Consider the following 27,239-nt stretch of genomic DNA (forward strand, 5'->3'; position numbering starts at 1 on the left):
TACAGCTGGGAGTTAGGGCAACCCCTTTCCCCCTTTGCATACATCATGCACATAACACTCATTAAGGAGCCAAGGTTGGCTGTGGCAAAGTGGCAAACCCAGACTTGCTACTGAGTGAAGTTTGGCATATTTTGATGAACAGCAATTTAGAAATGTCCAGATAAATAAATAGAATGTGTGAAAAGAATGTGCCCAGACCAGCACACACCTCTAAATAATATTTAGCATTCTCTCCCCCCACCCACCCACACACCTAGTTCAATGTTCTTTCCTATTCATATGCAGCAGCATGCTTTGAAAGCCATGTACACTGCACTCTGCAAATGTCACAACATATCTCAACGTTAAAAGACAATCCAGGGGCTGTCTTCACAGGGCCGAGTTGGTGCTGCTCCACTGCCAAGCCCTGCAGTATTGCTGCTGGTGGTAGTAGATGCAGGAAGGCAGCGCATTAGGCTTGTTGGCCCACCTCCTCTCCATCTGCGCAGCCACACCTCCTCCATGATTTTGGAGCAAGGCTAGACGGCGGACACACCATACTTGTCTTGCTCCAGAGAAAAAGTAGGGGAAAACCCTCGACTTTTTTTTGTTCCGCAGCTTTCCGTGTGTTCAGACAGACCCTGTTTTCTCACAGAATTGTGTATTGTGCATGTGATGGTGAAAACTCAGTACATCAAGGAGCCAGAGGGACTGGACTAGAGAGGTGTGGGAGAGGACAGAGTAAGCTGTGAATTCACATGGTGATCCTCCATTTCCCCCACTTCCAAGAATGTGAGAGCCAGACACTTCACAGGGGTGGGCAAATCTGGGAAGTCCAGGGTCTATTTTCATGTCCAGACCTACATCTGTGGGCCACCCACCCATAGGGGTGCCAATTTAAATATTAAATAAGGCACATGTAGTGGCTACAGAGTGCCAAACCTTTTTGATACTCCCATTTTGACCCCTTTGTGCTCCATAGCCACTACAGATGAATTTTCTTTTCAGTTTTTAAAAAATGAATTTGGGGAACAGCAGTTGGCAGCAGAGGCCACTTACAGCCCAGCTGTGTGTTGCCCCCCCCCCCCGGTTCTTCCCCAAGGATACAACCTGCTTCTAGAGACTTTCAATCCTGCAACATCTCTCCTAAATCAGGGGTGGGGATGTTGTGACCCTCCCAGTGTTTTAGCCTACAACTCTCATCGTATAACTTGCATGGCTGCCTATACTGTTCAATGCTCCATTCAAGGTGTGGGTTTTAACCTATAAAGCCTTATATGCACCCACATGGATGCCCCGCATTGTCCTGGTCCTGGTCCTGGTTATCTCCCCAACAAATCAGCATAAAGCACATTAGTAGTTTTCTCCAGAATTGGAAAGAAATATGTGATATGCTGAGCCACAGCTTGGAATAAAAAGAACAGATGTGTCAATTTCCAGCCATTTTTAACTTGTTGTACATGTGGTAATGTTTATCAGATCAGTTTGAAATGTTACACAATTGTAGATCTCATCAGATAGATTATGGATGCCAAGTTTAAGGTTACCAACTCAACAGATGTCACCTTTAAAGCAGTACAATTTTGTGTTTATAATGACAGAACCTTGTGTGTGTGTGTGTGTGTGACTCACCTTAGCTGAAGTGACACTCATGTGTCCTTTGATAACAGTTTTACAATAAATAAACAAATAAATAAATATGAGAATTGTGTTTTGATGTTCCATACCCACAGCCCCTAACCCAGAAGACCAAAAGATCTATGCCCAAAGGAAACCCACATCCCCTCTTCAAACATGACTAATCTTTTGCAGGAGCAGTATAAAGAAAGCCAAAAGCCACTTTGGAGGGAATGAGGCCTCCTTTCACTTTATATGATCTATGGAAAGAAATATGGTTTTAAAATATGATTTTAAACAACAGCCTGGTGTGTGTGCCTATGTGTGTGTATGTTTTAGTCATCTGTATTCAATTGGTTGAAGCAGCTTTGGGATCTGGATTTCTATTTCCAACACAGAAGATTCACTGTGTAAGGGTTTGATCTAATTTTAGCAAGAAAGAAAGCCAAGTTAAGACATGAGTTGCCAAAGGAAAAAATACACAAGGCCACCAACACCAGCCACTACAGTGGCTGCCAACAGGCGCACCAGAAGGAAGTCCAAGGAGTCTTCTAATAAAGTGTGCAACTTCAGGACCTGCTGTCTCATGGCCTCAACATCTCCTGAGTTGTCGATTATGTGATCAGCCAGTTTGACTTTCTGGGAGATGGGCAGCTGGGCAGCAATGCATGCTTCTGCCTCCACTAGAGTCAGCCCATTCCTGCTCATCAAACGGGACAGCTGGATCTGTGGGTCACTGATTGAGGAATGGAAGAAGAATTCAGCTCAGGAAGAAGACATACATGTTTGTGTATGAAATATTTATCTACCTATCTATCCATCCAACCAGTTCCTAATAGTCCCTCTTTCTTTGTAACATGATTAAGAAATGGAACTCAGGTGGGACTATATATATGAATTGGGTAGAGCTATGCAAAAGACAGTCGGCTCAATTGTCACAAAACCAGCTGAGTTTTGTGAGAAGGAGAACATTGATTGCAATCAGCAAACCTACTCAGAAAAGAACCAAAACATGCTCTTTTTCAAGAGGTAGGTGTGTGTGACTGAGCTACAATTCAGAACGTTTTCAGCTTGGTCCTGCTGGGCTTCAGTGATCCCTCTAGTCTCCTAAGGGCCTGTGTGCACAGAAATATACTGACTTTCTCCAAAACAGGATTGCTGCTGGCCTGTGAACAGGTTTCCCTTTGCATCTGACTTGTTCCCTTGGATGTCAGCAAGCCTTGACCGATTTTATGCTTATACTGTTTTATACATGGTTGTAAGCTGCCTTGCCCTGAAAGGCAGCTAAAAAATGTTTTAAATACAATAAATAAATAAATTATAAATAAATAAATAACAAGCTGAGCCATGCCAGGTGAGGGAGAATGTGCCCTTCCTTTGGCATGATATGGCATACTCAAGGCATGATGGGCCTTGCTCTCTGGACATGACAGGGGGCCAAAATTCAGCCTGTCAAACCCAGGATGTACTTAAAAAAAAAGTCAGAGAATAGCTATTGGATTGTTCCAAATGGCCAAATAAAGACATGCAATTTCCAAATGGCCAAATGTTATTGTTTACACAGTGGTTTAAGTGCAATACCTAAATGGCCATGCAGAAAATCATTGCCTTTCCAAATAGATTGGTTATTGAAATGCATTGGAGGTGACTGAGATCCTAGCACCAGACCTAGAACAAAGCTATAGAAAAAAACAGAACAAAGAACAAAGCTTCTCATTCAGAACAGTTACTGTCATTCAGAACAACTGAGGATAGGTGTAAAGCAAGCTGTCCAATTGCTTTACAGTTGATAAGGCTTTATTCAGAGGCTTGTAGATCGGGGAGTGGCAGGACCCCAACCCATTTGTGGTTATTCCATTGAGAAGGGCAATGCTTTTTAGTGGCTATTTGGGCAGTGCCACAAATCACAGTGGGTTTAATGCATTCAAATGGTTTTTCAGAAATTCCATGTTTGGGTAGGAACCATTGGATTCCAATGGCCATCCTCTCTCCTTTGTTCCAAATCAAACCAATCCAATAACGTTTGATGACATATAGCATTGTTCCCAACAATATCCTTACCAGTACACAAGAACTGTATATTTCATGAACCTGGTCAGCGTGTTGATTTCAAAGAGGAGGGGGATGTCCAGGATCACATAGCGGTAGCCTAGAAAAATAATGCAAATTTCCTATTAGAAACTACAACATAAAGTGTTGCAAATGTGTGTAAATAAATACTTTGCATAAAGTATTCTGATTCTTGACTCCTACCTGAGAAGAGCAGAGAAGAGGAGCTGCCCCAGCTGAACTAGAAACTAGAAAAGGAAGTCAGCCCCCAGAGAGCAATTGACCAGGGAAGGCAAACAGGAGTTTGTTAGAGGGAGTGTAGTGGAAGAGGAGACGAAGGTAAAGAGGAGAGAGGCCTCAAGTGAATCCAAGAGCTACCAATTCAAAGAGACCGTGTGCTCCTGAGAGCTGAGTCAAGGAGCCTGTCCCAAGAGCTGCTGCTGTGCCTGAGGGGCCTGATTGCTGATTGCTGTCAGCTGCTAAGTGGGCCTCATTCTGCTTCCTGACTCCTAGCTGAGCAGAGTAGAGGAGCTGCCCCAGCTGAACTAGAAGCTAGAAAAGGAAGCCAGCTCGCAGAGAGTGAGCGATCAGAGCGAGTGAACAGGGAGGGCAAACAAAAGTTTGTCAGGGGGAATTTGTCAGAGGAGGTCAAGGGGAAGGGCTCTAAAAAAATTTTATTCTTTGAGTACAATGAGCCCCAGGGACAAAGTGTATGATATATGTGAGTTAAGCAAGTGGACAAGAAAAGGTAAATGAACTTACTTATCTAACTGTATAAGAGGACCAGGCTGCACTTAAACCAAAATGGAACCAGACTGCTGGCACTAAACATAAAAAAAGGGTGGCAGAGCAGCTTTTAAAATAAATCTTGGGGGAAAGCTGACAGGAGCTCGGAAGCATCTGGTTCGGGTTAAATCATCTGAAGGAGATGAATCTGAACATGTTTTTGATTGTCCCAATGTAGAAGGGGAGCAAATAGGCCATGAGTACAGGACAGAACATGATAGCCAATCAAAGAGGCTAAAGTGCAACAGTGAAAAAGGGACACGGCAGAGACATCTGGAGAGGGACACTGTGTATAGGTGTTTCTATGCAAATGCTAGAAGCCTCCGAGCCAAAATGGGAGAATTGGAGTGCTTGGTTTCAAAGGAGAACCTGGACATAGTGGGCATTACAGAAACCTGGTGGAATGGAGAGAACCAGTGGATACTGTCATCCCTGGATAAAAACTTTATAGGAAGAACAGGGAAGGGCATACTGGGGTCGGTGTTTCCCCCTATGTCAAAGAGGGCATTGTGTCAAGTAGACAATGCAGGGCCCCAAAACTAATGTAGTGCTAGGAACATGCTATCGTCCCCCAGACCAAAATGCTTAGAGTGAAATCAGAGATGCCTCCAAACAAGGAAGTGTTGTAATAATCCTCAATTATTTGACTATCCTCACATTAATTATCCTCACATTGACTGGATAAATTCATATTCCAACCAATAAGGGTGTTGAGGCACTCAACCACATAAACAACGCAGAAGGTATAATGCATAAACAATTGGTTTATAGGGCTATAAAAGATTTTTCTAAATTTTCATGAGTAAATTTTCATAAATTTTCATGAATTCCATAACATTCTGTATTTGTACAATGAAGTAAATTACAATATATAATACAACAATTGAACAAAGGCACAAAGTATAATAACATATGCGTTCAAATGAAGACAGCCTAGTGCACTGGTTCTAAACCTTTTTTCCTCCATTCCCCCCTTTCACCATTGTTCAGAATATAATTCCCCCCTTCCCAAGATAGTCTAACTCAAAAGGTGGATTCCAAATAATATACATATAATATTGAAAATATTTTATTTTTTTCTATATTAGTCCCATTTAAAGGGGCAACGCAAAGCATGGCCCCTTTTACATTCTTAGCTCCCATGCTTTGCGTTGCCCCGGGAAACTTGAAACTTCTAGGATTGCGAGGGAGGGAGGGAAAAGAGAGCAAAGGCCTGGTTTTTGCAAACGACATAACACTTTTCTGGGACGTTTTTAATAACGTGTAGGAAGACATAATCTACAGGACATCATACTTTGCTGAATAGTGGTCCCAATTCCCCCCTGGAACCCTAAAATCCCCCCTGGGGGGGGAATTTCCCCCTTGTTAAGAACCCATGCTTTAGTCTAATTAAGGGTTAATATTCTTTTTGTGTCATCTAATTCAGTACTGCACCTGCTAAAGGTTCTGTTCTGGAATATTTTACCTCATTGATAACAATTAGCTGAAGTTGACATAAAAAGTTTCAGTATAGAGGTTTCTTGCAACAGGAGTTACTAGATGTCTCTTGTAGGGGTGTATCTTTATACAAAATTGAATGTTTCATTGGCCCCGTTCAGACAACATGCTAAAGCACGCTGCTTAACCACAAAATGGTTAAGAGAATGCCATTGTTTCTTTGCATGGTGGCTGAAATCCCTCGGTTTTTATGGGCTTTCATTTTTGGTGTTTTCTTCGTAATGTATATGTGATTTATGTTAGTTTCTAATAGGATCTTTGGTATTATGATCTTCTTGATTTATAGGTTTAGATATTTTATGTTTTTGTTAAATGTAGATTTGTAAACATATGCTTTTCAGATTATGTTTTTGAGCTGTAACTTGTATCTCTCAAGTGCAGTTTTATTTTTAGATGTTTTGTCCTTTAAATAATGCTAGCTTTGCATATATGGTTTACATCGTTAATCTTTTTGCTAATAATAATAATAATAATAATAATAATAATAATAATATATTTATTTCTTACCTGCCTCTCCCTTTGGATCGAGGTGGGGAACAACATTAGTACAGGAATCAACACATCTTAAAAATTCTTGGTTTTACATTGATCTGGGTAAGCCTGCCAGAAAAGGCTAGTCTTCAAAGCTGCCTTAAAATCACAGAGAGAGTTAATTTTATGACTCTCCTCTGGCAGACTGTTCCACAATCCGGGGGCCACAGAAGAAAAGGTCCTCTGGGAAACTGATGTCAGCCTAGTCTTGGTTGACTGAAGTAAGTTCTCCCCAGAGGACCTGAGTGTGCGGGGCGGACTGTATGGAAGAAGGCGATCCTGCAGGTAACCTGGACCAAAATCATTATAATCTTTTGAGTTACAGGTTTAGATGTTATGTCTCCTAAATATTTGATTTCAACCTCTAAGAATTCTGTCATCTTTTCCTGTACAGGACAGTCTTTTTTAAAAAATGAAAAAATAGTTGGAGCAATTTTGTCTTAATATTGTTTAGTAAGACTTTGTATTTTATTTTGATTATGTCTCATTTTCAATTTCTGATTGTCCTATTCTTTATATGTGCTGTAGACATTGCTCCAGAAGAATTTTCGGAACTACATTGAACTTATAATAAAATCTTTTCTCAGCATTTGAAATTCCTTCCCTCTCTTGAGCTCTTATTTGTTGTTGTTTATTCGTTCAGTCGCTTCTGACTCTTCGTGACTTCATGGACCAGCCCACGCCAGAGCTTTCTGTCGGCCGTCGCCACCCCTAGCTCCCCAAAGGTCAAGTCTGTCACCTCCAGAATATCACAAATAGAAGGCAGTAGTTTTTAAATGACTAATATATATAGGGTGCCAGAACGCACACAACTACTCGAGCCACTAGTGTAGAAAGATGATTAACAAGAAACCCATTTATTATTATACAAAAATTACAAAAAAGCTGATGTATCCCGTAATTATTAGACAATAGTGGTGTTGGGTACTATAATACAATAAACCAATAATTAGAATGCTATTCCTACTATAAGACAATGCAAGTCTATAAAATAGCAGAACAAAGACACACTAACACACTTTCGTCTATTAAACACATTTGGCTATACATCAGTACATAAACATATGTTCACAGATATATTATAAATAAGGTTTGTTCTTATTATATTTTATTCTTTCCAGCGTTGTAAGTTGTTGACAGGATTTTGCAATAAACTTCCCGTTTTCGCTGCTCAAGCTTCCTTGGAACAAACGCTACAGAGATAAGATAATATTATTTATATAATCATCACATTTAGTCTAAATATCTCTATAATTATAAAATCCAAGCACTCATTTCTAATTCAGCCTAAAGATCACTCATCCATATCAGGTTAAACTGTCAATTATAGGATATTCATCCTCAAAAAACTTTCTTGCGGGGGAGAAAACCCCTCCAATTGAAGGCTGTGGAAAACCATAAATTTGGCCTTATTAGAAAATAAACATCAACTTTCTGTTTTGAAGAGTTACCAAGAGCTCCAAAAAGTTATCTTACCGGCCTGTCTGTTTATGGTCTGAAGAAAAACACGGAAAGCAGCTGTGTCTGATTATAACCACAGTAGTCCTTTTTATCAAGGAAAACAGCTACTTAATTGGAAGAGGCTTTTATCCTGCCAAGAAGACCGAATAATCTATACTAACATTGAGACCATGTGGATAAATTTTATCCAATCGAAAAGTCCATTCAGCCTCTTTTTTGAGTAATAAGTCATTATGATCAGTCCAAGAGTATGGGTCAATATAGATTCTATCAAAGACTAAAAATTTAAAGTCATCATATTTGTGTGATAATTCCATAAAATGCTGTATCATTGGTGCCTCAGTGACTTTATTCTTAATTTTAAAATGGTGTTCAATAATTCTTCTCCGGATGCTCCTTGTAGTTTTCCCCACATATAATAGTTTGCATGGACAGATAATGATGTAGATGACATTCTTTGTAGAACAATTTGAGAAATGCCATAAGTACAAAGTTTGGTTAGTCCTAGGATGAAGGAACTCTTTTGTTTGTAAACTTAGGGAACATACCGTACGCCCCACACACAAAGTGACCTTGGATGTTATTTAATGTTCTCCTTGGAGTTCTAATGTCTGTATGTATTAGTTGATCCCGTAAGTTCCTGCTTCTTTTCAGACCCACTTGAGGAGGGATAGTAGAAAGAAATCCTCCTCAAATCTAAAATAATTCTTCTCCAATATAACGCTGGAAAGAATAAAATATAATAAGAACAAACCTTATTTATAATATATCTGTTAAATATATTTTTATGTACTGACGTATAGCGAAATGTATTTAATAGACTAAAGTGTGTTAGTGTGTCTTTGTTGGGCTGTATTATAGACTTGCATTGTCTTATAGTAGGAATAGCATTCTAATTTTTGGTTTATTGTATTATAGTACCCAACACCACTATTGTCTAATAATTACGGGATACATCAGCTTTTTTGTAATTTTTGTCTAATAATAAATGGGTTTCTTGTTAATCATCCCAGTCCTGTTTCCTGCGTTTCTTTAGCTGGAGATGTGGGGATTGAACCTGGGATCGTCTGTATACAGAGCAAAAGCTCTTCCACTGGCCCACTAAGCATTATAGTTTCCCTTGGCCCTAGGACAGAGGTAGCATTGCAGTAAGAGTTGAATTAGTGGCACACTCTAAAAAGCAGGAAGGAACTACCCAAGCACTGTTGAAATCGGTCTGGCAGATTAGGGAGCATGATCAATAGAAAAATAAATAAATTACCAGATTATTTATTATAATTATCTGGATTATTCAATGAAATACACCATAAGCAAAAAATGCCTATTAGACAGAAAAAATACCTGATGGTTGGCAATCTGAATTGATTTGTTAAGGTGGCAAAATACAGAAGAATATCTTCCTTGAGTGCATGATTTTAAAAATCTGGTAGTGAGATGGTCTGCGTCAATTAAAAAAATGCAAATCTGTGGGGTCCTAAATGTGAAACTGTCTTGGACTGAAGGAAGACATATGTTTTGAAGTTCTATGATATGAGGGCAATAGTAGAAGTGATGTTGGGGGGATCCGTGATGACATTGTAGTACATGTGACACGGGAGGATCTGGTAAAAGCACCTCACCCCCCAAAACTCAGATCAGCACTACAGCAATAAGAGAAGGGCTTCACACTTTCACCTCATGCTGTTTTCTTAATACAAGTTGCCCCATCCCCAAACTGTTAGTTGCCCTGCAGGGGAAACACACATGAGCAAATTTATCTGTTTTCCTAAGGATTCAATGTTTATCAGTATTGAGGTGCTGAAAGGACATCGTAGAAGGATGTCACTGTTGTTGATTGGAAGGGGCTTACAAGGCCGTTGAGTCCAACCCCCTGCTCAATGCAGGAATCCACCCTAAAGCATCCTTGACAGATGGTTGTCCAGCTGCCTCTTGAAGGCCTCTAGTGTGGGAGAGCCCACAACCTCCCTAGGTAACTGGTTCCATTGTCGTACTGCTCTAACAGTCAGGAAGTTTTTCGTGATGTCCAGCCGGAATCTGACTTCCTTTAACTTGAGCCTGTTATTCCATGTCCTGCACTCTGGGATGATCGAGAAGAGATCCTGGCCCTCCTCTGTGGGACAACCTTTTAAGTATTTGAAGAGTGCTATCATGTCTCCCCTCAATCTTCTCTTCTCCAGGCTAAATATGCCCAGTTCTTTCAGTCTCTCTTCATAGGGCTTTGTTTCCAGACCCCTGATATTCCTGGTTGCCCTCCAGATTGTCTGCATCCTTCTTGAATTGTGGAGCCCAGAACTGGACGCAATACTCTAGATGAGGCCTAACCAGGCCCGAATAGAGAGGAACCAGTACCTCACGTGATTTGGAAGTGATTTGTCTGAGCTGGGAGTTGGAGGTTCTGCGTTGCAGTGGTTTCGCTCCTACTTGGATGGCTGATCCCACAAGGTGGTGCTGGGGGATTATTGCTCTGTGCCGTGGCTTCTAAGCCATGGGGTTCCACAGGGCTCTATCTTATCCCCTATGCTGTTTAACATATACATGAAGCCGCTGGGGGAGGTTATCCGGAAATGTGGACTGAGGTGTCATCAATATGTGGATGATACCCAGCTCTACCTTTCCTTTTCATCAAACCCAGGTGAGGCAGTGACTGTTCTGAACCAGTGCCTGGGCACGGTAATGGGCTGGATGAGGGCTAACAAACTGAGACTCAATCCAGACAAGACGGAGGTACTGTTAGCGGGTGGTTCATCTGTCCGGCGAGGTGATGTTTGCCCTGTCCTGGACGGGGTTGCACTCTCCCTAAAGGATCGGGTCCGTATTTTGGGGGTGCTCTTGGATCCAGAACTGTCACTTGAGGCACAGGTGAGCTCAGTGGCAAAGAGCACCTTTTATCAGCTTAGGTTTATATACCAACTATGCCCTTATCTGGACAGAGATAGCCTAGCTACAGTTATCCATGCTCTAATAACCTCTCACTTGGATTACTGCAATGCGTTATACGTGGGGCTGCCTTTGAAAACGGTCCGGAAGCTTCAGCTGGTACAAAACAGGGCAGCCCGTTAACTAACAGGGACTGGCCGGTGAGATCACATTACGCCAGTCCTTTTCCAGCTTCATTGGCTGCCAGTCCAGGTCCGGGCCCGATTCAAAGTGCTAGTATTGACATTTAAAGCCTTAAACGGTTTGGGGCCAGGTTATTTGAAGGAACGCCTCCTCCCATATGTACCTGCCCGGACCTTAAGATCATCTATAGGGGCCCTTCTCCGTGAGCCCCTGCCAAAGGAAGTGAGGCAGGTGGCTACTAGAAGGAGGGCTTTCTCCGCTGTGGCACCCTGGTTGTGGAATGAGTTCCCCAGAGAGGTCCGCCTGGCGCCTACACTGTACTGCTTTCGTCGCCAGCTGAAGACTTTTTTATTCCCTCAGTATTTTAACACTTAATTTTAACTTAAATTTAAATTTTACTGTTTTAACTCTGTATTTTAATCTTATATCAATTTTACTGCGTGGTTTTATCCTGGTTGTGCTTTTTATACTGTATTTTGTAATTGTGCTTTTAACCTGTTGGTTGTTTTATTGTGGTTTTAATTTTTGTGAACCGCCCAGAGAGCTTCGGCTGTTGGGCAGTATAAAAATGTAATAAAATAAATAAATAAATAAATAAGCTATACTTCTATTAATGCAGCCCAAAATAGCATTTGCCTTTCTTTGTTTAGCAAACACATTAGTGTCAATCAAGCAATACTATTCTAGGTAACTAAATTAGGGGGGTTTGGTGTCCCAAATCTTAGAATGTATCATGATGAGTTTCAATTGAGGCAACTACTCAAAATCATTAGGAGTGAGACTGCAATCGTGTGGGTGTTGATTGAAAGCGCCCTCTGTATCCCTACGATTAGGGCAATCCCATTTCTTCCATCACTGAAGAAGCATATACAAACAATTGAAACCCCCTTTTAAAAAGCAAATTTAAAGGTCTGGGCAAAATGGACGAAATGGTTTTCGCAAACTCCTTCTCCTGTAACCCCGATTTTAGACCTCCCCCAATTCAGAGATCAATTTAAGTATAGACAATTTGCATGTTGGGAAAGGAAGGGTTTTTCCCATATTCGTGATCTCTTTGTATGCGGAAAAGTCATATCTGTGCAACAATTAGAGGCAAAACTTGGGCCCATTCCCTTGCACTTGGCTTCAAAAAATGCAGGTTGCAAATGCTTTATATTGCAAATGCTTTATATTGAATGAAAAGAATTCCACACTTTCTTGCTACATTTGAGAAAGCTTGCCTGACTTGTTCTAAAAAGGTTAAAGGAGGAGCTTTTGATAAAAATCACATGACGTTGAATTGTCAATTGTCAATTCCCTGATAAGGGAAATAAAAATGCACAACTTTCATTGAGGGTGAAAGCAAGTGGCAGTCGGTGTCTTATAAAACAATATCGGCAAAAGTTAAACAGCTCACAAATAATTTCCCCTGTTAGATTGCATCATGTTAGTGGTACTGTGTCTGTGCTCTGTGGACGGGGCTGCTTAGTTCCTGGTACTTATATCCAACTTTGGTGGGATTGTCTGCAACTCCAATTTTTTTGGTTGAGAGTTTTCCAAACCGTTACAAACATTATTCATGTTGACACAGAAACTGATGCAGCACTGGCTCTACTGTTTTTAGGGGTGCCAATAGAAACATTATCTCCAAAGCCTTGGTCACTCACTTGTTGGTTGCAGCCAGGTGGGAAATTGCCCACTTCTGGAAAAGTGACAGGCCTTTTGATCACCAATGGTGATTTGATGAGATTTGGCAACTGGCTTCAAATGATAAGTTGACTCAACATAGAAGGTTAGCAAGAGGGGAAATAACATCAGACACATTTCTGGAGAACTTGTTGGACTTGTAACTGTACAAAAAGGTATAGATTTGGTTAAGATTTCTATATTTGCTTAATGTTTTTTTAAAAAAATTATATGAATACCCATGCTTTTCACTGTGGTGCTATGGGAATATTTGTATTGTTGTTGAGTATTTTCCTTTCCTTTTCTTTTTTTGTCTGTGTGTAATTTATTACTTGGAATCCATGAAATATTTTTTTAAAAAATTGAATAATGAGAGATGAATTACTCCAAGTAAATTTGATTTGCATTAATGTTTTCCTTTGTTCTTTTGAAGACAGACAGTAATGGTGTTTTCCTCTTTTCCCACATGTTTTCCTCTCTCCTCTCATCTTCAAAGTACACATATCTCAGAAACCGGAGGGCAGAACTTCACCATCTCTCCATTACCCTGTCCACCCTCAATAAATTCCATTTCCTTCTAGTAAGGACATTCTCCTTTTCTGCCCTGAGTCCTCTAAAGCAGCCAATGATACTATCGGGCACTTGATTAGACAGGTTTGACAGCTGTATTTGTTACAGTTATCAGAAGCATGAAAGGGAAGAAATAGAAAGATGCTGGAGTAATCTCAGCTGTCAAACCATTATTTTACCTTATCGGGTTCAAAAAGAGCTTTCATTTATAAGAGACCTTCCCTGCACGTTAGGGTGTCTGGGGTGCAGGAAAGATGTGTGAGCATTTCAGAAGGTGTGACATTATACATAATATTTGCCAAAGACAATTTTGTATGTGCTCTTTAATGCCACATTAAGGAAGTAAAAATGCAAATCTATATAAATAAAAATGTAAATGTTCGTTCGAAACAGATGTTATATCTCCAAAAGTTCTTCACCGATTGCTTTGAAATTTTGACACAACATTGCATTCGAATACGCGAGCGTTGTTATGTAACTATGTTCTATATGGGGTCAAAAGTTTGTCTTAAAATCAAAGAAATAGGCCTCCTCAAAACCAGTTCTGCTGATCATTGTGACATCGCCAACCAGTAGGCCAATCCACTGCCTCTGCCTCCTCTCCTATTGCATGTTCTCTCCTATTTGCTCTTATAGGTCATTGTGACATCGCCAACCAGTAGGCCAATCCACTGCCTCTGCCTTCTCTCCTATTTGCATGTTCTCTCCTATTTGCTCTTATAGGTCATTGTGACATTGCCAACCAGTAGGCCAATCCACTGCCTCTGCCTCCTCTCCTATTTGCATGTTCTCTCCTATTTGCTCTTATAGGTCATTGTGACATCGCCAACCAGTAGGCCAATCCACTGCCTCTGCCTCCTCTCCTATTTGCATGTTCTCTCACAATTGGCTGAGTGAATATAGATGTCACACCTGTGACAGTTACACGTTCTGAAGAAAGGTAACTGCCAGGAGTTTCCACTAACCTCCTCACTGTAAAAACATCCTTTTTAAAAAACCAAACAATCTGCTTTACTTCATCCAAATAATGCCTCGCAGAAGATCACACTTAGGTCGTCGTACTCTCAGAGCGGAAGCACTGCGACGAGAAATTGCAAATCAGACTGAGGAAGAACGGGCATCAGCAAATGCGAAAAAAAGAAAAAGAATGCCTCAAATACGTGAATCACGATTGGCTGAGTGAACGAGCTATTCTTGCAGCCAAGAACAAAAACGTCTACAAACTTAACAATATTATTCAATCTAACATTCAAAGCGAGGCAGTCACATACAAGTCCATCGACACTGTTGTGGAAGCAGATGAAGCGGTTAATTATCCAACAGAATTTTTTAATTCACTCAATCTGCCAGGGATGCCACCTCAAGTACTGCAATTGAAAAATGGCCTGCCAATTATCATGTTGCGAAATATCAACCAGCCAAAACTTTGCAACGGCATGCGGCTTGCAGTAAAAAAATTACTGAGCAACGTCATAGAAGCAACAATCTTGACAGGACCTTTCAAAAGTGAAGATGTCCTCATTCCTCGCATTCCTATGATTCCAACAGATATGCCATTTCAATTTAAGAGTTTGCAATTCTCAATTCGATTGGCGTTTGCAATCACCATCAACAAAGCTCAGGGCCAATCTTTAGAATTGTACAGTTTAGATCTAGACACAGATTGCTTCTCACATGGACAATTATATGTTGCGTGTTCTAGAGTCAGCAAACCAGACAATCTCTATATCTACACAGACAATGGAACAACTAAAAATATTGTATATCCACAAGCATTGTGAAATTAAACATATTAGAAACATCTGCTTTCTCTTTTCTTTCTTTTCAATTTAACCAGACTGAGCCACGCGTGGCAGGGTACAGCTAGTCTATATAAATAAAAATATAAATGTTCGTTCGAAACAGACGTTATATCTCCGAAAGTTCTTCACCGATTGCTTTGAAATTTTGACACAACGTTGCGTTCGAATACGCGAGCGTTGTTATGTAACTATGTTCTATATGGGGTCAAAAGTTTGTCTTAAAATCGAAGAAATAGGCCTCCTCAAAACCAGTCCTGCTGATCATTGTGACATCGCCAACCAGTAGGCCAATCCACTGCCTCTGCCTCCTCTCCTATTTGCATGTTCTCTCACAATTGGCTGAGTGAATATAGATGTCACACCTGTGACAGTTACACGTTCTGAAGAAAGGTAACTGCCAGGAGTTTCCACTAACCTCCTCACCGTAAAAACATCCTTTTTTAAAAACCAAACAATCTGCTTTACTTCATCCAAATAATGCCTCGCAGAAGATCACACTTAGGTCGTCGAACTCGCAGAGCGGAAGCACTGCGACAAGAAATTGCAAATCAGACTGAGGAAGAACGGGCATCAGCAAACGAGAAAAAAAGAAAAAGAATGCCTCAAATACGTGCCAAGGAACCAGCCAATCAACGTTCAGCCAGACTTGAGGATGCACGGTTGTGAGCATGGCAATCGCGTTCTACAGCTTCAGATCTGCTTTGTTCTCAACAGAATGAACGCGACAGGCTGTGAGTGGCTGAAAGACGTCAACGAGAAAAAATTACTGAGCAACGTCATAGAAGCAACAATCTTGACAAGACCTTTCAAAGGTGAAGATGTCCTCATTCCTCACATTCCTATGATTCCAACAGATATGCCATTTCAATTTAAGAGATGCAATTCCCAATTCGATTGGCATTTGCAATCACCATCAACAAAGCTCAGGGCCAATCTTTAGAATTGTGCGGTTTAGATCTAGACACAGATTGCTTCTCACATGGACAATTATATGTTGCGTGTTCTAGAGTCGGCGAACCAGACAATCTCTATATCTACACAGATAATGGAACAACTAAAAATATTGAATATCCACAAGCATTGTGAAATTAAACATATTAGAAACATCCGCTTTGTCTTTTCTTTTTTTTCAATTTAACCAGACTGAGCCACAGCAACATGTGGCAGGGTACAGCTAGTGGCAAATATAAAGAAGGGAGCATTCTCAAGATATAAACAGTGAATGGATGACCACAAATAACATGACACAAAGGAAACAGGCAAAGATGCCTTTTCCAGTCCTTCATCTCTCATTGACAAAGAAAAATAAAATAAACACATTGCAAAAGAAGATCTTACATTTTTTGTCAGCAGATATTGATGGCCTGAGGATTCTGCACGGTAAAAGTAAGCCTACCAGCAGCTTACCCAACAAGAAGTATTTCAGGATTTGTTTTAGCATCTCCTTCTGGATCTCAGGATGAGTGATGGAGTTTAGCAGCTGACGTTTTTCTGGCTGGGAGAAAATTATGTTCCTTAGAGCTTCGCGGTTGATCTCGCCACTGACCAAGAGTATTTCAGGACCAAAGGAATGAACGATACGCTGGTATGCCAGGAAGTGTGGCTGGATCACTGAGAAAAGGGAAATGATATTAACATTGAGTCTGCACTGGAGTTTCTTGAGAAACCTGACCAATCCAAAGGTCACAATGGAGATCTACTGCAGGTAGGCTTCCGCTATTCCACATGCTTAGCAGAGGCTCTGCAATTGACAAGAAAGCAGGTTCCAATTCCAGATAATGGAGGGGAGGAAAGAAACAACTTATTACTTAGAAGCAGAAAGCCAAGTTAGCTCTTGAAAATTACCAGATTAGTACTCTTGTCCCAGCATCAATTCAAAGAGTAATGAATTAAGAGCACAACAACTGTCCTGCTCCACTAGACTAATAATAAATAAGAACATAAAAACATAAGGTCCATGCTGGATCAGACCAAGGGTCCATCTAGTCCAGCACTCTGTTCACACAGTGGTCAACTGGACAGAGGGTCCCACATGCAGGTGAAACAGCACCCTCCTGCCCACCTTCCCCAGCAACTCGTGTACCTCTGATACTAGAGGTAGCACATGGCCATCAGAACTAGTAGCCATTGATAGCCTTCTCCTCCAGGAATTTATCCAACTCCCTTTTAAAGCCATCCAAATTGGTGGCCATCACCACATCTTGGGATAGTAAATTCCATAGTTTAACTGTGAGCTGTGTGAAGAAGTACTTCCTTTTATCTGTCCTGAATCTCCCACCAATCAGCTCGAGTTTTAGTATTATGAGAAAGGGAGAAAAATGTCTCCCTATCCACATTCTCCACACCATGCATAATTTTGTACACCTCTATCATGTTTCCCCTTAGCCTCCTTTTTTCTAAGCTAAACAATCCTAGCTGTTGTAACGTTCCCTCATAGGGGAGATGCTCCAACCCCATAATTTTAGTTGCCCTTTTCTGTACTTTTTCCAACTTTATGATTTTTTTTTAGGTGTAGTGTAGCTGTTGTAACGTTCCCTCATAGGGGAGATGCTCCAACCCCATGATCATTTTAGTTGCCCTTTTCTGTACTTTTTCCAACTTTATGATTTTTTTTAGGTGTAGTGTACACAGTATTCTTAGTGTAGTCACACCATAGATTTGTATAAAGGCAGTATGATGCCAGCAGTTTTATTCTCAATTCCTTTTCTAATAATGCCTAACATGGAGTTTGCCTCCTTTACATTGGCCATTAAAGACACTGTCTCCACAGGGGCTAAATGAAGAGCTGGAATTCTTACCACTCCTATAATTACCCTATAGTTTTGAGACATTCCCTGGTGCTTGTAGCTCTGTCCAGATATGGAAAGACCTTGATGGAATTGCCCTGTTATGATAACACCTGTAAGAAACTCAAAGAACTTGTCTAATTGTATATAAAATACATTGCCTTCGATACATCCCATCTAGTCATCATCACAAGACAATTTGTTGTTAATAATTTCTGCAGACATTATAACAATTATGTAACTGTGTTACATAATAATGTGCCCTATAAAACTTTTTATGTGTTTTATTGAAATTATGTCATTGTTTACATGTATGTACAGGCTGTGCTTGCAATGCGCTCTTATAACAGAAAAAGGTTTTAAGTTCTGTGTGGCCTTATTTTTGATTTTATATATGTACTGTTACAGCCCCCTGAAGGCCTTAAAAAACAAGAGGGCGAAACGTGTCGGACTTTTGTGAGTTACTTTAAATGAAGAGGGGGAATATCTGCATTGAAGTTTATATAGAGGCTAAAATAATTTGGGTAAGGTTAACATGGATATAAAATCTAAAGGGTCAGGAGTGGCTCTAGCTCAGCGTAGCCAACTTATACGTTGGATTTTCCATTCCTACTGAACTAAAGTTTTGTTTGTTTTGGGATATAGATATTTTTTGTATTTTGTTGCTGAGTAAAATATTATCTAGCGAGGTTGGTGCAGTTCCCCCCACCCCAACCCTCTTAGTAGTGGAAGATCTTGGAGCTAAGTTGGTTGACCTTAGGCACACCTGCAAAGGCAGAAGCTGCTTCTATTTGGCTTTGCTGACTCTTTTTGTCTTTTACTGACTTTTTTGAAGTGGGATAAAAGGGGGATGAAGAGGGAGTGAGTAGGTTTTTCTGGTATTACTATGGACATCCAATGTTTTCTGACCAAGCAGGATATTCCACTATGAAAGTGGTATGAAAGCAGTGTATATATATATAAAGCAGGAGCTACACTACTGCTTTATAGTGGTACTGAAGTGCACTGACAACTGTTGGGGCCCATGACACATCTACACTAAGCAGGATATAACACTATGAAAGTAGTATAAAAGCGGTACATGGTATGTGTCATGGGCCCCAACAGTTGTCAGTGTACTTCAATAAAGCAGTAGTATGGATCCTACTTTTTATGTACCGCTTTCATAGTGGAATATCCTGCTTGGTGTAGATGAGCCCAATGGAGAAGTTTTAAATTTGGATTGTTTATTAAAGAAAAATGGTTAAAGAAATTAGAGTAACAACTTTAAATATTAAAGGAATGGGAAAGTGGACACGGCTGTTTAAAGTAATTAAAGACATATATCCCACAGTCCTTATGATACAAGAAACTTATAAAGCAAAACTTACAGATGGCTTTTTTAATAACCAATGATGGGGACATAACCCCAGGGACTGGGAAATCAAGGGGAGTGGGGCTATTACTTGATAGTGAACTGGATTTTACTCCATGTAGTAATTTTACTCCACTCTACAAGATAAGAAGGGGAAGATATATTTTTGTAGAAGGACTCCTGAATAAGCAGGATTTGGTCACCTTTGGCTTTGTTTATGGACCCAATGTCAGGCACAAGGTGTTTACAAAAAAATTACAAAAGCAATTATTGTAATAGGAGGAGACGTTAACTGGAACCTCCAAGGAATAGATCCAGGGGTATTGGATAGACAGATCTGGAGTGCCATATGCAGTTCTCAAGCAGTTAAATTCTCTAATACAATTCACAAATATGATCTTAGAGATGTATGGACCTAAATTAATCCAGGGGATTTTAGTTATACGTTTTATTCAAGACCTCATGGAACATTTTCACATTTAGACACACTTTTAGTATCCCTACAGCTCCTCCAGGAGGTGGAAAAAATAGATATTGGGAAAATTAAAGTAACAGATCATGCCTCAGTAACATTCCAATTTAAATCTCAATATAAAAAATAAATCATCCCAATATAGACAAATAACAGAGGGAGGGTGGAGTATCCCACAACTACGACTTTATTATGAAGCTTATCAGCTTCGACAGCTATTGATATTTATGGCTGATTATCAAAATAACCATTGGTCAAATATTGAAAAGGCTTTATTAAATCAAGAAGACGGTCATTACATTCCGTTTGTTAAAAAGGGACTTAAAAAAACTTTAATGAATCAAAATTCTGGCATGCTCCCAATTTTTAGGATCTGGAAATGTCATAAAGAACAATTAATGCCGGGAATAGCACCTTTGATTCCGATCCATATTCATCCCAAGCTCAAAAACTGAGGTCATTGAGGTCATCCGAGGGCCTGCTCCTGGTGGTTCCACCTAGATCCATGCTCCGATTGGAATCCACCAGGGGAAGAGCCTTCAGCGTGGTGGCGCCCGTCCTGTGGAATTCCCTGCGTCTGGAGGTCAGGCAGGCTCCAACCTTGTACTCCTTTTGGCGCCTCCTGAAAACATCTTTATTCCAAGAAGCCTTTCTTTAACATGCAGCCTTGGATTTCTGTGTTGTTGGGTTTTTTTGCTTCTTTTTAAATTTTGTTTTAACTGTTTTATTCTGTTTTTATTTTCATTTTACCTTGTACACCGCTCCGAAATTTTTCAATGGGGAGCGGTATATAAATATTCTAAATAAATAAATAATAAATAAAAACAAAGATGGGAAAATTAAGGCAAAATCACTTCAAGAACAGAAAATATAGAGATTATGAGATTATGATGAAAACCTGCATGAGAGCCTTGGAGGCTTCAATTATTCCATGATGGATCAGACCGAGGGTCCATCTAGTCCAGCACTCTGTTTACAAAGGGGCCAACCAGCTGCTAGCCAGGGACCAACAAAGCTGGACACAGTGCAACAGCACCCTCTCACCCATGTTCCCCAGCAACTGGTGCACACAGGCTTACTGCCTCAGATACTGGAGGCAGCACACAACCATCAGGGCTAGTAGCCATTGATAGCCTTCTTCTCCAGGAATTTATCCAACCAAAGTCATCCAAATTGGTGGTCATCACTACATCTTGTGGTAATTTAACTATGTGCTGTGTGAAGAAGTACTTCCTTTTATTTGTCCTGAATCTCCCACCAATCAACTTCTAGTATTTTGAGAGAGGGAGAAAAATATCTTCCTATCCACATTCTCCACACCATGCATAATTTTGTATACCTCTATCATTTCTCCCCTTAGCCTCCTTTTCCCCAAGTTAAACAATCCCAGAGCCGCTCTGCACACCCCTATTTTCTTCTTATAATGCCTGACATGGAGTTTGCCTTCTTTACAGCTGCCGCACACTGGGTTGACATCTTCATTGAGCTGTCCACCTTAACCCCAATATCTCTTTCTTGTTTGATCACTGCCAGCTCAGATCCTATCGGGTTATACTTGAACTTGGGTTTTTTTGCCCCAACGTATACATCACCTTACACATGCTTACTCCTATTTCCAGTTCATTTATGAACAAACTGAAAAGCATTGGTCTCAATACCGATCCTTGTGGGACCCCACTATTTAGTTCCCTCCATCGGGAGAATTGACCATTTATTCCTACTCTCTGCTTTCTGTTCTTTAACCAGTTACTGATACATAAGAGGATTTCTCTTCTTATTCCATGACTGCTAAGTTTGCTCAGGAGTCTTTCATGAGTTTCTTCATCAAAAACCTTTTGGAAATCCAAGTAAACAATGTCCACCAGATCACCCTTGCCTACATGTTTATTGACACTCTCAAAGGTTACTGACACAGGTCTTACCTTTGCGGAATATGTTTTGATTCTTTTTCAGCAGAGCTTGTCTTTCTATATGCTTACTAATTTTGTCTTTAATAATGCTTTCAACCAGTTTATCCAGAACAGATGTTAAGTTAACCAGCCTGTAATTTCCTGGATCTGTCCTGGAACCTTTTAAAAATTATGTTACATTGGCCATCTTCCATTCCTTTGGTACAGAGGCTGATCTTAGGGACATGCTGCATAGTTTGGTTAGAAAATCAGCAATTTCATATTTTTGTAAACTGCCCAGAGAGCTTCAGCTATGGGGCAGTATATAAATGTAACAAATAAATCAATAAATAAATATAAATATTTGAGTCCTTTGAGAACTCTACAATGGATACCATCTGGTGTAGTGATTTATTTGCTTTCTGTTCTATATCTTCTGCAGTGATGTGAAAAAATCCTTCAGCTTCTCTGCAATCTCCTTATCCTCCTTTACTACCCTTTTAACTCTGTTGTCATCCAACGGTTCAACAGGGACTAGGGAGCTGGTTTCTGATTATTTAAATAATTCTTTATTGTTGGCCTCCATGGGGTTAGTGCTGTGCTCTTCAAAATGCTGTTTTGTGTCTCTTATTGACTGCTTGCATCACTGCGTGCTCCCTTTTATTTTCCTCACTTGGGCAAGACTTCCATTTTCTGAAGAAAGCCCTCTTTTCTATAATAGCTTCTTTAACATAGCCATGCCAATGACCTCTTGGACTTGGTGCTACTTTTCCTAAACTGTGATACACATTTTAGCTCAGCTTCTATTATTGTGGTTTTGAGTAACCTCCATGCATTTTGAAGGGATTTAACCCTCTTGACTTCCACTTTCAACTTCCTTTTCACCAGTTTCCTCATTTTAGAGAAGTTTCCTCTTTTGAGGTCAAATGTGACTATGGTTGTCATAATCAGGCCTGTTCCCCTTAGTATGGGGGAAGGAGTTTCAGGCTATCAATCGGAATCATATTCTGAACCAGAAGAAACAGGACTAGAAATGTACCAGCTTACACAGGAAGCGGGGGAGGAGATTCTCCCAGGCTTTTCTAAGGATGAATCTTCACCAGACTCTATGAGTGAAAACGCTAACAACTAAGAGTTTGTGGGGACTCAGCAATCCTGAAAGGAGGGAGGAACTTCAGAGTTGACCAATCCCAGAGTCTGCTGAAGATTCAAACAGGTGGAGCTAAAAGAAGGCGAGAGGCTATCAGCTCGGCTAGCTTCCCATCAAAGGCTTCTTCAGAGGAATCCTCCCTGAAGTTAAGGGACTCAGGGAAAAAGCGTTCCCTTTTGTTGAAAGGATAATTGTCTCGCTTAGTTAGCCAAGGTTTAGCCTAGAGGAAAGTTCTTAGTGTTTAAACTCTCTTCAGGTGTGAAGAGATATTTATTTGCTGAATAAAGTTTTGTGGATTACTTGGGAGACTTCTTTATTGTCTCACACTGCAGCGGGAGGGCTTGGAAACACGACAGTTGGACTTCCTGGATGGTTTCCTACTTAAATATATATTGGATATGATAACACTGTGGTTACTATTACCCATTGGTTTAACAATATTTACATCTCATACTAGGTCCTGGCCGATGCCACTTAAGATTAAATCCAGGGTTGCTTCCCCCTCGGGTGAGTTCCATGACCAACTGTTCTAGGGCACAGTTGTTTAGGGCACTTCCAGCAGTGGTTAGTGAGAAGCAAGGCAGGGTGCTGATATCCATCCTATTGAATCGTACTGGGCTTTCAGTAGCCAGAAGACAGAAAGTACATTTCTTACTATCAAGGCTAGTAGCCCTACAGATCTATCCTTCACATATGTATTTGATCCTGTCTAAAAATACATTTGTGCTAATCGACATAACGATATCCTATGACAGTGAATTCTAGGTTAATAATGCAATACTGTTTTCCCTCTCTTCTATTGGCTGCCCCAAATGATGACAAACACTGAACTAAATAATACATATAATTGTATAGCTCTGAAATAGGCAAAATGGTTATAAGGAAATGGATACAAACTCAGAAATAATACCTTACTGTTTGTATCCTGATACCTCAAATATGGCCTACTGACGTTAGGAAAGCAAATCTACCTCTACCTTTCTGCCCCCATGAACACATGGTCTTGAAGGATTCTATTACCTCACTCTGAGGACCAAATCACATGTCCAAGTGTGGTTTGGATCAGGGCCTACGTGCCGTTAGAAACTTGTGTAGTTTGGATTAACAGGCAGCTTCATAGGTAAATAAGTAGGCCTTTTCACACAGGCCAGTAATTTACAGTTTCACACTGAAGCTGTTTTGCCCAGCTAGGTTATGTCATAGAATCATAGAATAGCAGAGTTGGAAGGGGCCTACAAGGCCATCGAGTCCAACCCCCTGCTCAATGCAGGAATCCACCCTAAAGCATCCCTGACAGATGGTTGTCCAGCTGCCTCTTGAATGCCTCTAGTGTGGGAGAGCCCACAACCTCCCTAGGTAGCTGATTCCACTGTCGTACTGCTCTAACAGTCAGGAAGTTTTTCCTGATGTCCAGCCGGAATCTGGCTTCCTTTAACTTGAGCCCGTTATTCCGTGTCCTGCACTCTGGGAGAATCGAGAAGAGATCCTGGCCCTCCTCTGTGTGACAACCTTTTAAGTATTTGAAGAGTGCTATCATGTCTCCCCTCAATCTTCTCTTCTCCAGGCTAAACATGCCCAGTTCTTTCAGTCTCTCTTCATAGGGCTTTGTTTCTAGACCTCTGATCATCCTCGTTGCCCTCTTCTGAACACGCTCCAGCTTGTCTGCGTCCTTCTTGAATTGTGGAGCCCAGAACTGGACGCAATACTCTAGATGAGGCCTAACCAGGGCCGAATAGAGAGGAACCAGTACCTCATGTGATTTGGAAGCTATACTTCTATTAATGCAGCCCAAAATAGCATTTGCCTTTCTTGCAGCCATATCGCACTGTTGGCTCATATTCAGCTTGTGATCTACAACAATTCCAAGATCTTTCTCATTTGTAGTATTGCTGAGCCAAGTGTCCCCCATCTTGTAACTGTGCATTTGGTTTCTATTCCCTAAATGTAGAACTTGGCATTTATCCCTATTAAATTTCATTCTGTTGTTTTCAGCCCAGCACTCCAGCCTATCAAGATCACTTTGAAGTTTGTTTCTGTCTTCCAGGGTATTAGCTATCCCACCCAATTTGGTGTCATCTGCAAATTTGATCAGCGTTCCTTGCACCTCCTCGTCCAAATCATTAATAAAAATGTTGAAGAGCACTGGGCCCAGGACTGAGCCCTGCGGCACCCCACTCATTGCCTCTCCCCAGTTTGAGAAGGTTCCATTGATAAGTACTCTTTGAGTCCAATTCTGTAGCCAACTGTGGATCCACCTAATAGTTGTTCCATCTAGCCCACTTTTAGCTAGTTTGTTAATCAGAATGTCATGTGGTACTTTGTCAAAAGCTTTGCTGAAGTCAAGATATATGACATCCACAGCATTCCCACAGTCCACAAGGGAGGTTATCCTATCAAAAAATGAGATCAAATTAGTCTGACAGGATTTGTTCCTGACAAATCCATGTTGGCTTCTAGTAATCACTGCATTGATTTCAAGGTGTTTACAGATTGACTTCTTTATAATCTGCTCCAGAATTTTCCCAGGGATGGATGTCAGGCTGACTGGTCTGTAGTTCCCAGGTTCCTCCTTTTTGCCCTTTTTGAAGATAGGGACAACGTTAGCCCTCCTCCAGTCGTCCGGCACCTCACCCGTCTTCCATGATTTTGCAAAGGTAATAGACAAAGGTTCTGAGAGTTCTTCCGCTAGCTCCTTCATTACTCTTGGATGCAGTTCATCGGGCCCTGGGGATTTGAACTCATTCAAGGAAATTAGGTGTTCTTTGACCATTTGTCATCCTTGAAGATTAGATAGATTTCACTTCCCATGCTCATGGGAAAGGAATTAGTTTCCCAGGCTGAGATGCTTCAAAAACCTTTGAGAAATAAGCAAGCCTAGCCTTCCTCCTTCTGGGAAAGAGCATTTCTGTACGCCATCCTGTCATCCCCTAAAAGAGACTCCTATAAAAGCAAGCCCACTGGCTCTTCTCTTTGGTCTTGCTCCAACGTGCAATGTGCACATGATCAGCTTGGAGGACTTTTGCACTTCTGGGGAAACGGCTTCTTGTCCATCTTTGGTGGCCCAGATAGACAATCCAGCTGTGACAGCTTCATTAGGTGGAGAGAGGGGTGAATTTTGTTTGCATATATATTCTGCATCCTTTTTCTATCAATAAACTGACTTTTTTTTTTGCACAAGTGACTTTGTTTCATCTATTTTAACTGGGACCTGACAGGATCAGAACCCCCAAAACAGATGGCTGCAGAAAACTCACCTTGCCGGGCTACAACATCAGCATCGATAACAGCACATCCGAGTTCCTGTAGCACAGCTACTGCTGTGCTTTTTCCTGATGCGATGCCACCTGTTAGTCCCACCAAAAACATCCTGCTTTGGAAAATGAAGAATATTAAGCAACAAAACAGTCACTGAAACCATTTTTAAAAAAAGAGCTTGAAAATTTCCACTCTCATTCCCATCTCACCATGTCCTCTATCCTATCTTAAATTTAGATGCAAATGCTTGACTTGTCACCTTAAAAATACCTAGTCAGTAATTGTTGCCATAGACAGATTTTGACTGATTAGAGAATGAAGTCTGGTGGATTTGTTGTCAGTGCTCAACAGTTGTCAGTGCACTTCAGTACCACTATAAAGCAGTAGTGTAGATCCTGCAGTGCATTTCAATCCCGCTATAAAGCAGTAGTATGGCTCCTGCCTTTTATATATGGTTTTGGTATTGGAATATCCTGCTTGGTGTAGATGAGCCCTCAGGCAGAGGCTCAACTCCCAGTCCTGTTTCCTGCGTTTCTTTAGCTGGAGATGTGGGGATTGAACCTGGGATCGTCTGTATACAGAGCAAAAGCTCTTCCACTGGCCCACTAAGCATTATAGTTTCCCTTGGCCCTAGGACAGAGGTTGCATTGCAGTAAGAGTTGAATTAGTGGCACACTCTAAAAAGCAGGAAGGAACTACCCAAGCACTGTTGAAATCGGTCTGGCAGATTAGGGAGCGTGATCAATAGAAAAATAAATAAATTACCAGATTATTTATGATAATTATCTGGATTATTCAATGAAATACACCATAAGCAAAAAATGCCTATTAGACAGAAAAAATACCTGATGGTTGGCAATCTGAATTGATTTGTTAAGGTGGCAAAATACAGAAGAATATCTTCCTTGAGTGCATGATTTTAAAAAAGTGCATGATGGTCTGCGTCAATTAAAAAAATGCAAATCTGTGGGGTCCTAAATGTGAAACTGTCTTGGACTGAAGGAAGACATATGTTTTGAAGTTCTATGATATGAGGGCAATAGTAGAAGTGATGTTGGGGGGATCCGTGATGACATTGTAGTACATGTGACACGGGAGGATCTGGTAAAAGCACCAACAGATCCCCACCTCACCCCACAAAACTCAGATCAGCACTACAGCAATAAGAGAAGGGCTTCACACTTTCACCTCATGCTGTTTTCTTAATACAAGTTGCCCCATCCCCAAACTGTTAGTTGCCCTGCAGGGGAAACACACATGAACAAATTTATCTGTTTTCCTAAGGATTCGATGTTTATCAGTATTGAGGTGCTGAA

The 27,239-nt window shown here is 40.8% G+C and overlaps 1 protein-coding gene across 3 annotated transcripts; it reads right to left on the reverse strand.

Moving 5' to 3' along the window:
• Positions 1-1,615: 1,615 nt before the first annotated feature.
• Positions 1,616-26,876, reverse strand: DCAKD (dephospho-CoA kinase domain containing). Of its 3 annotated transcripts, none has more exons than XM_063137416.1 (5): positions 26,769-26,876; positions 25,923-26,035; positions 16,425-16,628; positions 3,658-3,745; positions 1,618-2,332 (listed from the first exon to the last, which is right to left on the reverse strand). In XM_063137416.1, exons 2-5 carry the CDS (start codon positions 26,032-26,034, stop codon positions 2,047-2,049), a joined length of 690 nt encoding a protein of 229 aa, XP_062993486.1. In that variant the 5' UTR covers position 26,035; positions 26,769-26,876; the 3' UTR covers positions 1,618-2,046. The 3 variants fall into 3 exon arrangements, with proteins under 3 accessions (XP_062993487.1, XP_062993486.1, XP_062993485.1); XM_063137415.1 differs by having other exon boundaries at positions 25,923-26,040; XM_063137417.1 differs by lacking the exons at positions 25,923-26,035; positions 26,769-26,876 and adding an exon at positions 17,122-17,159 and having other exon boundaries at positions 1,616-2,332; positions 16,425-16,665.
• Between the last annotated feature and the right edge of the window lie 363 nt (positions 26,877-27,239).

The sequence above is a fragment of the Elgaria multicarinata genome, chromosome 11 (genome assembly GCF_023053635.1).
Source record: "Elgaria multicarinata webbii isolate HBS135686 ecotype San Diego chromosome 11, rElgMul1.1.pri, whole genome shotgun sequence".
Classification (NCBI taxonomy): Eukaryota; Metazoa; Chordata; class Lepidosauria; order Squamata; family Anguidae; genus Elgaria; species Elgaria multicarinata.

Coding starts and splice junctions, on each gene's coding strand:
- DCAKD (XM_063137416.1), bottom strand. CDS start 26,034: ATGTTTTTGGTGGGACTAACAGGTGGCATCGCATCAGGAAAAAGCACA. Junction 3,746..16,424: donor CCTGAAATACTTCTTGTTGG/GTAAGCTGCTGG, acceptor TTATTTTTCTAG/GCTACCGCTATGTGATCCTG. Junction 2,333..3,657: donor TATACAGTTCTTGTGTACTG/GTAAGGATATTG, acceptor TTCCTCAATCAG/TGACCCACAGATCCAGCTGT.